Below are 15,404 nucleotides of genomic sequence, written 5' to 3' on the forward strand. Positions count from 1 at the left end.
CAAAACCTGATTTGAGTGGCGGATATTTTCCCCACCTTCAGTCAAGAGGGGAGAGGGTGCTTTCCTATGGTTTATGTAAGTATGGTTTCCTTACTTCAGAAACACTGCAAATATTTCCCCTCCACCACCACCCCCAAAAAAACCAATGAACTTTGTCCCCAGCAAACACCAGGCAAATTTCAAGAGGGGCATTTGGTGCAGCCCCAAGGAACTGCATATTCCTAGAGTGCTGGGGCTTCCTTAGAAGCCTTGTGAGCTATAGGTACAGAGGTATAATATCCATATATCACACGCTGTGAGGATACAGGGAAAATCCATCAGCTTTGTGTTCTCTTTTTCTAATTGCTCGTAGGAATCTCTCCTACTTCTCTTGGGGATAGACTACTGGGCTTGGATGGAATTTGGAGTGATCTAAGGCAATGCTCTTCATCTTCTTCTATTTTTAGGATCACCTCCTTAAAAATGTGGCATCTAACAAATGTCTGTCTGCAAGGGGAGAGCATCCCTCCATGGCTTCCTGCAACTCTGCAGACCCCCATCAGCTTTGGTACTTCAGCTAAGCAATCCTGGCAAAGACCACGAAGCCTGTTGCCAAGGTCCTCTTGTGAAGGTTTCTGTTCTCTTAACTCCACTACCAAGAAGACAGAGGACTAGTTCAGAGAAAGAAGGGAACCCAGTCAAATATGCTGCGTAATCACACTTGACTTACAAAACCACTTTTGTGCCTTTGTGGGATGGGATGCTCAAAGAGGACACAGCAAACCCTGGTGCGTCCTTATTTCTTTTTAATTAAGTAAAATTCCAAGCTGGTATGTTTGTTTGCCCTTTAGAGTACCATAAGTATTGTCAATCAAAGCTCCATATTGTGAGACGGACAACAATGGTGGTTTTATTTTGCAGTAGATTTAAAAAAAAAGAGGGGGTTGATAGGATGTAAAATATTTTTTCCCCTCTTAACTTTTGTATGCCGTGAGCAGCATAGGAAGTAGCAGCTTGCGAAGGTGCAGAGCCTGTCCTAAGAAATAGTTTTACCTGTGGGATAGTTTAGAAAATAACTGATGCCAAAGAGAAGAATGACTTTAAACCTCTGTTACATAGGAAACGCATGTTCTGTCCACGCAGAGACTGTGGAAGTAGAAACTGTGTTGTAAAGACTATGGGGGGACATTTCTAATAGTTTCTCAGCTCTGTTTTTTTTCCCAAGGAGCTTGCACACAGATGCAAGTGCAGAAACTGTTGCAAACCCCCCCCCCCCAAAAAAAAAAGTTTCAGTAGGTTAGGACTGCATTTTACAATAGTGGAAGACTGGAGTGTGGTATTGTTTTGTGGCTGAAATCTTCACCTCTTTGCACAGCCCGTTGCCAGTGCCTTACCGCGTCAGGCCTCTCACCATCGTGCTGCAAATAAGTCCCTTTCTCTCTCTTTTTTAAAAGCATCCTCAAGGCAGCTTTATCCCTTTGCCAAAGAAAAATGGGACTTGGCAGGGGAGATGTACTCCCTGGACCTCAAAAAAAAAAAAGGAATGATGGAAGGGTAGCATTTTTGCTAGGCACTTCCTTACGACTCCCAAGGTCAGGGACCTGGTGTGCCTTTCTGATCGCTGCGATCCAGACCTCCAGAGGCCTTTGACATGAACTTGACCCCCCACACACACACACACCTGTTTGTGTACCCTGCATGGTTTGACAACTTCCTGCATTAGGAGAAAATACCACTTGCCTTTTCACGTGGCTCCTCCCATGACCTCGGTTGTTCTCTGCGATGATGCCTTGGAGCAAGGAAAGCTGCTAATGTGCCATTATTTTTTAAGACCAGCTGGAGAAGCTGCTTGCTTCGAGGGAACGGGTGCTACAGAAGCCTGCAAAATCACCTTCATGGATGGGATTGTAGGGACTACACAACAGGGAATGAGTGTGTGGGTGCCTGTCTTTACAAAAACACCTGCTGAAGTAAATTAGTATATGATATACTGCTTGTTGCAGTTGCCTGATGGAGCAAATCCCTGTTTTCCTTATTTGTTTTGTATGCGGTTAAGAAAAATAGCTTATTTGTTTTTGGGATGCCACTGGAGGTGGGGATTTTCGTCGTGACTTGACAATGAGACTCTTCTTACCCATAGCTTGATTAGCTATTGCACTGTCCATCTGAAGCGAAATGTAGAGATGAATTTGAAGGAAAATGTACCTCCAGAACACCCTAAGAATTGGGTGTTTTTGAGCACACTACACTTTAAAAGCCGTTAGTTTGTGGGGGGTTTTGAAGAAAGACCAAAGGTGTTGACTGTTTCCCTAAATGCAGAAGGTGACATTGGTTTTCCCATTGTGTTCATTTCCAGGAAGGCTTTAGCTGAAAGCCAAAGACCTGCCTTGGTAAATCCCAACTGGAAATAATAAAACTTAAAATTCTATTTTGCAAGAGAATCTAGTCTGACTTTGCTTACTTTCTAATTGCTCTTCAACAGCGTGTGTGTGTGTGTGTGTGTGTGTGTGTGTGTGTGTGTGTGAGAGAGAGAGAGAGAGAGAGAGAGAGAGAGAGAGAGAGAGATAAATAGCAGGCTAATGTTGGAAGCTGCTTTTGAGAAAAAATATTAGCTTCAGGTCTTCCCTTTGATCAGTCCTCATGTTTTAAGGGTATTCTGTATAAATATGTTGGACTCCAAAATAAAATTCTTTTTTTTTTAATTTTGGCTGGGTATATCAGACCCCATGGAAGTTGGGTGTTGCTCCCTTACTGCCACACAACAAACTTTTTAATTGCTTCTGAGTATTTCGTATCTTGAGTCAAACACTGGAGGATATTTATACATAAGCCATTGGGGTCTGTGGAGAGATTCCAAATTGGCAACCATTTCCCTGCCCTTTTATCTCCAGAACCATTCATTTTCATGTGGTTGTCAGTGACCACAACATTTATCAGCAAAAGGGCACAGAACAATACATGTATCTTCATACATCCAAATAGGAACAGCAGCAATGATGCTGCAGGGTAAATGTTGTTCTGGAAATATTGCCCAGTCACATAATTTTGCACCACTAAACAACAGAGTTCACATAATATCTGGAATCCAAAAAGCTGGTTTAGGCACACCTAAGAGTTTGGGCAGATCCTGAAGTTGAGGCTCCGGTATTTTTGCCACCTCACGAGAAGAGAAGACTCCCAAGAAAAGACCCTGATGTTGGGAAAGATGGAGGGCACAAGGAGAAGGGAACTACAGAGGATGAGATGGTTGGACAGTGTTCTCGAAGCGACTGGCATGAGTTTGGCCAAACTGCGGGAGGCAGTGGAGGATAGGCGTGCCTGGCGTGCTCTGGTCCACGGGGTCACGAAGAGTTGGACACGACTGAACAACAACAAAGAGTTTGGGCAGGCCCTGGGGATTTTCAAATTAATTTTTTTATTTATTGGAACAGCAAACTGCAATGCTTCTGCAAGGTCTGCTTTCTGGAAGGTCCCTCGTTTCCAAAATCAATTAGCCATATGGTGTGTCTTTTTGAACTGCCCATGGGGGGTTGGTAGCAAGTAGGAACATAAGAAGCACCTAGTTTTTAGAGGAGGAAAGGGGGAACGCCCTGCTTTCTTGAGGATCAGCTGAAAGTGGTGCAGCTTTTTTTGCAAAGGGAAAAGCCCTGCTTTTTTGAGGATCAGCTGAAAGTGGTGCAGCTTCTTTTTCAAAGAGGAAAAGCCCTGTTTTTATGGGGTTCAACTCACAGTTCTGCAGCTTCTAGTCCTACAGCCATTTCTAGTTTCCAGACAGATAATCTAATCAGCCAGTCACATGTCGCTGGGGAAACAAACAGCCTCCCTCTGCATTCAACAGTGGAGGCCTGGGCAAGGGGGCGGGGCTGGAAAGGGAGCCTTATCTCTCTCCCGGGCCACTTGCTGAACAGCTGTTCAGCGGCTTCCTTTCAACACCCCCTTCTCTCTTTGTATAATAAAGAGCACGATCTGCTTTTGGCCCCTAGGCAATTCGGCTCCAGGGACCATGCATTTGCTCCATAAGACGCACAGACATTTCCACTTACTTTTCAGGAGGAAAGAAGTGCGTTCTATGGAGTGAAAAATATGTAGATGTTTTCAGTGTTCTCTTAGATAACTTATAAAATTTTCCCATTCCTTGTTAAAGTTTCTGTCCTCTTAGTTTCTGATTTTCCCAGTCATTTTCACCATTTTAGCTTAGTCCGTCATCTATATCATGATTTGTCTTTTAAAAAAAAAAAGGTGACCAGCGTTCTTCACAAAATGCAGAAATTCATACCCCTTTCTAGTGACAATCTATCAACTAATGTGAGGAGAGAGGAGAGCCAGTGTAGTGTAGTCGTTAAGAGTGGTAGACTCGTAATCTGGGGAACCAGGTTCACGTCTCCGCTCTTCCACATGCAGCTGCTGGGTGACCTTGGGCTAGTCACACTTCTCTGAAGTCTCTCAGCCCCACTCACCTCACAGAGTGTTTGTTGTGGGGGGAGGAAGGGAAAGGAGAATGTTAGCCGCTTTGAGACTCCTTCAGGTAGTGATAAAGCAGGATATCAAATCCAAACTCTTCTGAGGAGGAGGAGGAGGAGGTAAGGATCTTGACCACCTGAATACAACCCACAGGTCAAGGTGCGAACTACCATAAAACACAACTTTCATCTGCAGAGACACTCAACCTGTTTGCTGCTGTACAACCTCAAGCCTTTGTCTACCCCCACAACTACAGTTCCCATCCCCCCGACTCTGTGGGAGTTTGGGGGGATTTTTGGCATCTTCCTCTTTTTATTTATTTTTAAATAGTGTTTGACTTGATCCGATTAAAAAAAAAAATTAGTTCTTCTTTCAGGTAATTTCCTCAAACTGAACAAGACTAAATTTGTACCAGAGGTTAATGCCGTTTCCCGGCAAGTTCCGATGGTGGAAAACTGCAACCTCGTGGAAAAATAAAACTGTATATTGGACTACTTTGTTCCTTCTTTATTTTGTACTACAGTGGTACCTCGGGTTAAGAACTTAATTGGTTCTGGAGGTCCATTCTTAACCTGAAACTGTTCTTAACCTGAGGTTCCACTTTAGCTAATGGGGCCTCCCGCTGCCGCCACCGCGCAATTTCTGTTCTCATCCTGAAGCAAAGTTCTTAACCCGAGGTACTATTTCTGGGTTAGCGGAGTCTGTAACCTGAAGCGTCTGTAACCCGAGGTACCACTGTAGTTGATTCTATACAGCAGTTGATTGTACATAGACTCTAAAATTAAAATATCAATAATATAGGGAAATTGCAAAATGACCATATCTTTTTTTTAATGTATATTTATTAAAGATTTTCTTGATTTACAAAAGTATGTGCAATGTCTCTCACTCATATTTTTCCCTGTACATGTCATCACAAGCTTTCTGTCTTTGGGGTGGTATCTAGAGCTGTCTATGCATGAGTGGAACAGACTTCTGTTTGCACACTTGGACTTGACCTTCCTTTCCTTTTCACTGCAGCACCCCCCCCCATACCAGCAAAATCTTTCCCAAAGAGTTGGGGGGCATTTGGGGGGCAAGGCGGGGGGAATGGGTAAAAGGTGAAGTAAATAAAGCAAGCAAGCAAGCACTGAGAGACATTTCTAGACCCAAAGCCTTATCCAGAATTTGAGCTTTTTGGCCTGATCTAGCAAATCATTTCTCTTCCACCTTATTTTCCAGCATATATACCCAGGGTCTTCACGACAAGGCCGCAAGGCAGATTGCAACATATCACACAATAATAAAACGTGTTTGAATCAGCACTTCATCCATTTCAAAATACTTTACATATCTGAGAGTAAAACACCCATTAGAAACCTTGCTTTGCCGAAGAAGAGGATGTGAGTGTACCTCACGGTCTCAGAATTGCAAAACAACTTTGAAACGGTTGAAATGCCGATTTTAACAAGTTGCTGCTGTTCTGTTCCTGTGAAGAAAGCCTCCGCTTACCCAGCGTTCAGCCGAGGAGACACACACGCCCCAAAACTGATGGTTAAGCGGATGCCAAGCCTGGTGACAGCTGACACCCCTTTCTTAAACTTCCTTCCACGGAAGTTATAAAAAAAGAAGAAGAAGCAAGAAGCAAGAATTAAACCACAACTGGATGCTGAAAAAAGAAACTGCACAACTAGACGCAGCCATGGCAGAGGGCAAGACTGGAGGCGCTGGGTTGTTTGCGAAGCGGGTCCAAAAGCAATTCAGCCGAGCCCAGGAGAAGGTACCATTACAGAGAGTTTTCTTTTACTTTGATAATGCTTTGGGAGGGGCGCATAGATGGCCTGCTCTTTCACTTCTCCAAAAATGTATCTCAGAAAGCAGGGATTAGACAAAATTGGGAGGAGGGGAAGGGCGATTCCCTGCCTCTTGTTCGGATTGTTTCAGTACAGTTTTGAATGTCATACATCAGGGTGGGGCACCATTCAGATGTTGCCGGACTCCAACTCCCATCATTCCAGATCACTGGCCAAGCCGGTTGTCAGTTGTGTTTCAGACATTGTTGGGCTCCCTACAATGTTCTCCACCCCTGCCTTGTATGTTGGTCTGTGTTGCAATAAAGTAGGTGTCCCTTCACACACACACAAATACACATACTTTAACCCAGGGGTCGGCAAGGTTTACCTCACCTGGGCCGGTTCACTCCAGCGGAGATCCCTCCGTGGGCCAGATCACACGTGCCCACGATTTCTGGCGTCTGAACAGACGCGATTTCCGGTGCCGTGGAAGCGAGTCCCCGGTTTAGCGCAGCACGCAGGGACTCACTGAGCAGGCCGCTCGGTTCGGGGGCAGCTCGTGGACCCCCGTGGGCCGCTTATGGCCCATGGGCTGCAGGTTGCCAACCCCTGCTTTAGCCAGTCTGTCGAAAGGATATAAACAGTGCTTTTCTTCTTTTTAAAAAATGTTTGGGCATATTCTCATTTTCCTACTCATATTGAAATACTGCCCTTCAATGAGACCAAACTTAGATTCACAAAATGTTTAGGGGTATGCGTACCCCTGCGTACCCCCAGGGGAAAAAGCACTGGATATAAATATCTGTTAAAAGATGGGTTTTTCCTCCAGTCATTCAGTGTACGAATAACTGTGCGAAATGGTGAGTCCAATGTTCGTAATGGTTTGTCATTTTGCTTGAACCACCATTCCTATGTGATATAGTCACCGTTACAAACATTAGACTTGCCATTTTGTATAGTTATAGTTGAGTAGCTGTTGCCTCAACTCTGTGAGAAGGGACAGAATTCTGGCGTGCCCTAAGGACTCAGGATAATTCCTAACATGTCCTTGTTTTGGGGTGTAAAAATGGTGTCGTGGGGGAATTTTGCTGAATGCCCCAGATGCATGGCAACGCGGTGGAAAAAGCAGGGAAAACAGCTGCACTCTGCATTCCCTAAATAAATAAAAAGCTGAAAGTATTTTTGGGGATTTTACTTTTTGAAATATGGGAACCCCAGTCATGTGCCCAAGAACTTTATGTATCAGGCAGGTCAAATGTTTGCTCACTGGCACAAACATTGGACAGGGAGAAATCTTAAGGAAGGGGTGTTGAGCCTCTTACAGAAAGTCGTATTTTCAAAGAAAGAGCCTTTGTTCTAAGCATGGCTCTCCTCCTTTTCAAAGGCCTCAAAATATGTAACACATAATGCTGGGGATTCCCTCCTATACAGGTGAAACTCGAAAAGTTAGAATATCGTGGAAAGGTTCATTTCTTCCAGTAATTCAACTTAAAAGAAACAAAATAGAAAATTCTTTCCAGTAGCACCTTAGAGACCAACTGAGTTTGTTCTTGGTATGAGCTTTCGTGTGCATGCACACTTCTTCAGATACACTGAAACAGAAGTTTCAGTGTATCTGAAGAAACAGACTTCTGTTTCAGTGTATCTGAAGAAGTGTGCATGCACATGAAAGCTCATACCAAGAACAAACTCAGTTGGTCTCTAAGGTGCTACTGGAAAGAATTTTCTATTTTGTTTCAACTATGGCAGACCAACACGGCTACCCACCTGTAACTCAACTTAAAAGGTGAAACTAATATATGAGATAGACTCATGACATGCAAAGCAAGATATGTCAAGCCTTTAATTGTGATGATTATGGCGTACAGCTGATGAGAACCCCAAATTAACAATCTCAACTTTGGGGTTTTCATCAGCTGTGCGCCATAATCATCACAATTGTAACAAATGAAGGCTTGACATATCTCGCTTTGCATGTCATGAGTCTATCTCATATATTAAACTCCAATAGCTAATGAAAACAATTGCTTACATAAATGGACTTTCCCAAAATATTCTAATTTTTCGAGTTTCACCTGTTCACCCCTGGTTCGATTTTATCTGACACCTGCCAACCACGCCAAATTTCAGCACACACAGTAAAATGTTCTACTCGGAAGGACATTTTTTGCGTAGGACATTTTCTACATAGCTCTCTCCTTTGTCTGCTTCCTCACCTAACTTGCCTTCTGCCCGTGGTGTCTAGGAGACAGTGGCTGAGTAGTCAGAACAGCCATTATTTGGTTTAAATGACCTGGTCATGTCATTACTAAGGTTTAACCTTAATGCAAGAGACATGGATTTACACAAAAGATTAAATTTAGATCCTGAATCTCTAATACCAAGCTGAACCTAAAAACTCTCACACACACACACACACACACACCCTGCAAGTGTGGAACCTTATTAGGGATGGGAGAGAAAAATCGGTTTGGTTTGGGTTTCAATGTGAGTGCACCTAATTCTCACTCAATGTGAGTGCACCTAATTCTCACAATTTGCAGACTGAAACACGGGTGCTCTTCAAAGTTCGCTGTTCTCCAGCTTTTGTGATGCAATTCTGCAACCAAATAATGCATATTTCCAAAAAGTGTGCATTGAATGCATATATTAGTAAAAGTGGCATATAGAATGTGTTATATTAGGGGGGTGTTGCTTTCAAAAATGTGTCTATCAGGCTAAAATGCACATATTTGGGGGGGGAATCGCACTAACTGCACAAACAAATGCAGAAATGCAGAGAATTCAATGTAAGACTGGAACAAGAAAAATGGAGAGGAACCAAAATAGACAGATTTGCCCACCCCTGATCATAACGTAGGCAAGGCGACACCATCTCTGCACACCAGAGAGGCGGCAGCAGGTTTGCAGAAGTACTAATGTTCTGGAAAAACCCTCGAGGGGAAGGGCAAACCCTCAAAACAGCCCAATGAAAACTAAGTACCGTATGTTCAGTAAGCACAGAATGCTGGCTGACCATAGAGAAGGAGCAATCAGAAACTGGGTGGGCTTGGAAGGGAGTTATCTGGGAAAGGGACGTGGCTGGCCCAAGCTCAGGACAGGAGCACTCTCTCTGCACTGCAGCATTTTGTTGCAGGTCTCACTGAACCGGTGTAATATGGAACAGGCTTCACAATTAATTCTCAAGCTACAGGTTAAACTCGGAAAATTAGAATATCATGGAAAAGTCCATTTATGTATGCAATTGTTTTCATTAGCTACTGGAGTTTAATATATGAGATAGACTCATGACATGCAAAGCGAGATATGTCAAGCCTTTGCTTGTTATAATTGTGATGATAATGGCATACAGCTGATGAAAACCCCGAAGTTGAGATTGTGAATTTGGGGTTCTCATCAGCTGTACGCCATAATTATCACAATTAAAACAAATAAAGGCTTGACATATCTCGCTTTGCATGTCATGAGTCTATCTCACATATTAGTTTCACCTTTTAAGTTGAATTACTGAAAGAAATGAACCTTTCCACGATATTCTCATTTTTCGAGTTTCACCTGTATGTTCCAGGCTTGGAAATTTAAATGACAGGCCTGCACATCATTGCTGGCTCAGCTCCACATTGCCCTTCCCCCTGGGAGGCTTCACATGTTATTTTTAGAAGTTCAGCACTGAACATTCGTGTTTTCCCCCCATGTATTAGTCAACGTGCCAGACCTCGGCCCCCAGCCCCAGTGGAGTTCCCTAGAGCCCTGTCCTCTCGTCCGTTTACTTACTGCCACTTAATGGATCCAAGAGGAAACGCTGTGCTAGGGTTCAACCAGAAATAGATCTGGGCTGATGGCCTCCCAAAATCTGCCTTCCGAGTTGTAGAGTGCTTAGCTGGGTCTGCCCTTAAATCCAGCCTTACCTCCCCGTTGTCCCCATCATTGCACTATTTTAAAAGGGGGGGTTCCTTTCAAAAATGAACAATATGATTAATACATTTGGCCATCTGCTTGCCCTGCCATCCTGAGAGAAGACAAGTTATGGCTAAATTATGGGGGAACTGGTCCTTTCAGCTCCCCTGGGAAGCTCCGCGAAGGTAAGAACAAAATTACAGTCACTGTCAAATGGCAGGAAGTTTCTCCTAAATTTAAAGCCTCACCAAAGCCACTGTAGCCTGCAAGTGCAACAAATTTTGCTACTTGGACTGGGAAACAAATAACCGTGGATCTCATAACCATTGGCAGACATTTCATTTGTTGCTTTCTCAGCCAATGTGTTTCTAGCATTGTTCTACACTTACAGAGTTGTGGGAAATGTCAGATAAGCTACTTGTTTTGTTCTCAGCCACAAAACCAGGTGACAGCTCTGTTAGCGTGCTAAAAAGTACTTGTCTGCCCTACCGTGTATTCGCAGATTAGGTTCGTCAGGTTGCAACCCAGAGACCCACGCTGTCGCTGCAATTTCAGCCGCATACACAGCAGCTTCTCTGAATTCTATCCCTGATACTTCCGAGCATGCCTTACTTCTGCTACTGTGGGACATACCTGGAACTCCGCTGGTGGGAAAGAGGCAGGCCAAAGGATGGCGGAGCCGACTTGGCCCCCACACTGTGGGTGCCCTGCATGCACTCTCCATGCCACACCATCGTGACGTCACGTCGTGATGTCATGATGGCACAGCAAGGGGGGGCGTATGTTCCCATGCTGCCGTGCCACCAAGGCCTGCACCTCTGCCACGGGGCCTCTGTTGGGCCACAGACACCTCCCAGAAGCACAACAGGAAACCTCATGCCCTGTGAACATGCAGAAACACATGTCTGGCCACTGCTGAAAACATAATTCTATACCTAATGGGACCTTTTTCAGCTCTAGAAAGGCAGTTCCTGGGAGCCAGTGTGGTGTAGTGGTTAAGAGCAGTAGACTCGTAATCTGGGGAACCGGGTTCGCGCCTCCGCTCCTCCACATGCAGCTGCTGGGTGACCTTGGGCTAGTCACACTTCTTTGAAGTCTCTCAGCCCCACTCACCTCACAGAGTGTTTGTTGTGGGGGAGGATGGGAAAGGAGATTGTTAGCCGCTTTGAGACTCCTTCGGGTAGTGATAAAGTGGGATATCAAATCCAAACTCTTCTTCTTCTTCTTTTGTGGCTAACCTGCCATATCCAAAGAGAACTGACCTAGACCCCGTGATCATTATCTGAGACCCTTCCTCACGTACCCTCTCCACGAGAGGTTTGGAAGGTGGCAACTTGAGAATGGGCCATTTCAGTGGTGGCTCCCCATTAGTGGAATGCTCTCCCTAGGGAGGCCTGCCTGGTGCCATTGTTACATATCTTCAGGAGCCAGGCAAAAACATTCCTTTTTAACCAGACATTTGGCTTTTAATTATGGACTTTTCGACTGGGTGGGGAGCTTTAATGGTTCTCTCTCCCTCCCCAGTTTTAACATACATATGGTTTTTAGTAAGTCGTTTTGAGTGGCTATGGCAAAAAGAAAGCTAATAATAAAAATAAAAATGTTACCCCTTTCCATTCTTGGTAACATGGTTGTAGTAGTAGAGTCCTTTAAGTTCCTGGGCTCTATAATTTCTTATAACTTAAATTGGTCAAGCAACATCAATAGTATTATTTAAAAAGTCCACAAGAGGCTGTACCGTGTTTCTCTTAAAATAAGACATGGCCATAAAATAAGCCATAGCAGGATTTCTATGCATTTGTGAAATATAAGCCATTCCCTGAAAATAAGCCATACCCCGAAAATAAGCCATAGTGATGCGGCACCTCCCATTAAAACAGCCTGGAGAGGCGTGGCTATGCAGCGTACTGATGCGATGCGGTTAAAATAAGACATCCCCTGAAAATAAGCCATACTGTGTTTTGTTGAGGGGGAAAAAATATAAGACGGTGTCTTATTTTAGGAGAAACACGTTATTTCCTGCGTAAACCTAGGAAATTTAAATTGTCCCAGGAAGTGTTGATCCAATTCTACAGAGGCATCATTGAAACTGTTCTCTGTAATTCTATAACAGCTTGGTACGGTACAGCCTCCAAGAGAGACAAGAAAAGGCTCCAACGAGCTGTAAGAATTGCAGAAAGGGTAATTGGTGTTAGCTTGCCTTCAATAGAGACAATTTATGCTACCCGAGTTAGAAAGAGAGCAGAGAGAATTGTAGCAGATCCTTTACATCCCGGTCATCATCTGCTTGATTTACTTCCATCTGGACGTCGCTACAGGACTTCATATACAAAATCGGCCAGGCACAAGAATAGTTTTTTCCCTTGTGCCATTAAATTGTTAAATTCGTAGTTGTACAGCTGAAGGGGAGGTCAATTATGGGTGGGGTTTCTTTGCTTCTTTGTATTGTGAGTGGGAACAGTGTCTGTATGCTTACATTGCAATGTAGCCAAAACAAATTCCAAGTATGTTGGAAAATGTACTTGGCCAATAATAAATTATTCCTATTCTAATAATAATAATAATAATAATAAATGCATTTTGTGGGGGAGGGGCTAAACCGGTTGGTTTCCTTCAACCGCCCCCAGTAACCAGTCTGTTGGTCCTGATAAACGCTGAAGGAAATCCTCATAGGAAGATGTGTGCATGTGTGTGTGTTTTTGTTTGGTTTCTGTGTAATCATAATTGAAAATACCAGATGGAAGCAGGCAGGGGGAGGAAACCGCAAAAAGGGGATGTTTCTGAAGGCAGGGAGTATCACTTACTAGCCCTGGGTGCCTGGAGAGGCTGTTGTTGACATGGTAGGAGAAAGTGCGTTCCTTCTTTGATATAGTTACTTTAACTGATGACAGCGTCAGGGTACCATGTTGGCGCCACCTGAAGCAGGAAGAACATGCATAAAGCAGCCTCGGGTGACCGTTCCTTCTAATTCAGGAATGCTCACAACCCACAAGCAGCAGCTCTGCAAGGTTTCAGGAAGGGGGTCTTCCTCTACCTGGAACTGCCACTGTTTGAATCTGGGACCGTCTGTGTGGAAAGCATGCCCCCACCACCACCACCACAAAGGTTTTGCACAGGTGTCCTTGTTTTGCATTATGTCACCAATGCAGATGGTCCCAGCAGTTGACGGCCTACCATTTAGAACCAGCAAATATTAGCACAGCTTGCCCAAACTTGCTGAAAATAAAATAGAAAATTCTTTCCAGTAGCACCTTAGAGACCAACTGAGTTTGTTCTTGGTATGAGCTTTCGTGTGCATGCACACTTCTTCAGATACCACACGAAAGCTCATACCAAGCTCATGAGCACACAAAAGCTCATACCAAGAACAAACTCAGTTGGTCTCTAAGGTGCTACTGGAAAGAATTTTCTATTTTGTTTCGACTATGGCAGACCAACACGGCTACCCACCTGTTGCCAAAAATAGTTTCCCTTCATTTTACCCAGACAGAAGCCTTACTGAGCAATGCTGCTTGATATAACCCACAGGCTATTTATTTTATTAAGCGTATTTTTAAATCTTGCTGTTTATTTTGCTCCATGAGATCATAATCGTTTGGAGACTGAAGATCACCATTGTGGGAAACAGGACGTCCATGGAGCATTTATTTAAATATCATCGGTCTTGCGCCATAACTGCACAAGTAAAGTTACATGCTTTGCACTGTAATGCTGTCCAATCTTTCTTTATTTCCCTGTCGCTGTAGGTTTTGCAGAAACTGGGGAAAACGGTGGAAACTAAAGATGAACAGTTTGAACAGGGCGCATACAATTTCCAACAGCAACAGGTTGTATTGCACACAAGAGAGTGAGCTGTTCCCTGCTTTCTGGAAACTTTGGGGGTAGTGGGGAATGTAATATTTTTAGGATTGGTCCATGTTCTCCTAGCATCTCTAGCGTACCTGAATCTGGAGTTGATCCGACTCAGTTTTTATAGGGCCTCTGGTTAGGCAAACCATGAAAGATTCTGGCAAGCCTCAGTCTACAGACTTGTTTGAATTTGCTGTAATAAAGCATACTCTGCTTGGGCCACCTCTCCGCATTCCCCTGGGTTCCTGGGAGGAAACAGAGAATAAGGGAAAAGAACGGATTACAGTGGAACTTGGTTCTCAAACGCCTTGGTACTCAAACAACTTGGAACCCAAACACTGCAAACCCAGAAGTATTCCGGTTTGCGAACTTTTTCAGAAGCTGAACGTGCTCTGTTTTGAGTGTTACGCTTCTGATTTGATTGTTACGCTGAGGTCAGTCTGTTTTTGCTATTTATTTTGCATTTTTTTATTTTTTTGCGGCTCTTTTTTGTTTTGTTTTTGTGATTGTGTGGAACCCAGTTCAGCTACTGATGGATTGATTGATTGTGTGACTGCAGTACATTGTTTATTGCTTTCATTTTATGCATCAATGGTCTCATTAGATAGTAAAATTCATGTTAAATGGCTGTTTTAGGGGGTGTTTTCAAAAGTCTGGAATGGATTAATCCATTTTGCATTCCTTTCTATGGGAAAGTGCACCTTGGTTTCGGAACACTTTGGTTTTGGAATGGACTTCTGGAACGGGTTAAGTTTGAGAACCAAGGTACCACTGTACTGAAATATATAGGGCACAGTCTCCTGAAGATTGGTGTCTATAGATGGAATATCAGCTAATTATGAAGTTTTGGGTTTCTTAAAAGATACTGAAGAAGGGGAATTAAGCGTTATAGTGAAAAAGAACCATTGTGAGGAGACACACACGTACACAGACACACAGTCAATCTTGCCCCAACAGTAGGTGTGATGTTTATGAGGACCCTGAAGGCGATGGAGAACTTTGGCAATTTTGAACAGTGGACTTACTAGTGTTACAGGATTCCACTGTTTAGATGGTAATATGTGTTAATACTGGTGTAGTGTAGTAGTAATGTACGGAAGTGAGAGCTGGACCATCAAGAAGGCTGATCGCCGAAGAATTGATGCTTTTGAATTATGGTGCTGGAGGAGACTCTTGAGAGTCCCATGGACTGCAAAAAGATCAAACTTATCCATCCTTAAAGAAATCAGCCCTGAGTGCTCACTAGAAGGACAGATCCTGAAGTTGAGGCTCCAGTACTTTGGCCACCTCATGAGAAGAGAAGACTCCCTGGAAAAGACCCTGATGTTGGGAAAGATGGGGGGCACAAGGAGAAGGGGACAACAGAGGATGAGATGGTTGGACAGTGTTCTCGAAGCTACTAACATGAGTTTGGCCAAACTGCGGGAGGCAGTGAAGGATAGGCGT

At 43.9% G+C, this 15,404-nt stretch overlaps 2 protein-coding genes across 2 annotated transcripts in view; both read left to right on the top strand.

Moving 5' to 3' along the window:
- The window catches only part of GALNT6 (polypeptide N-acetylgalactosaminyltransferase 6), a 30,557-nt gene extending 29,379 nt beyond the window's left edge, over window positions 1-1,178 (top strand). The window contains exon 10 of the mRNA XM_033138442.1: window positions 447-1,178. Coding sequence (XP_032994333.1) covers window positions 447-560 — 114 coding nt within the window. The 3' untranslated portion in view covers window positions 561-1,178. The remainder of the gene's footprint in view (window positions 1-446) is intronic.
- A 4,862-nt stretch (window positions 1,179-6,040) lies between these two features.
- Window positions 6,041-15,404, top strand: part of BIN2 (bridging integrator 2) — a 36,358-nt gene continuing 26,994 nt past the window's right edge. The window contains exons 1-2 of the mRNA XM_033138444.1: window positions 6,041-6,199; window positions 13,856-13,936. Coding sequence (XP_032994335.1) covers window positions 6,086-6,199; window positions 13,856-13,936 — 195 coding nt within the window. The 5' untranslated portion in view covers window positions 6,041-6,085. The remainder of the gene's footprint in view (window positions 6,200-13,855; window positions 13,937-15,404) is intronic.

This window comes from Lacerta agilis, chromosome 2 (genome assembly GCF_009819535.1).
Source record: "Lacerta agilis isolate rLacAgi1 chromosome 2, rLacAgi1.pri, whole genome shotgun sequence".
Classification (NCBI taxonomy): domain Eukaryota; kingdom Metazoa; phylum Chordata; class Lepidosauria; order Squamata; family Lacertidae; genus Lacerta; species Lacerta agilis.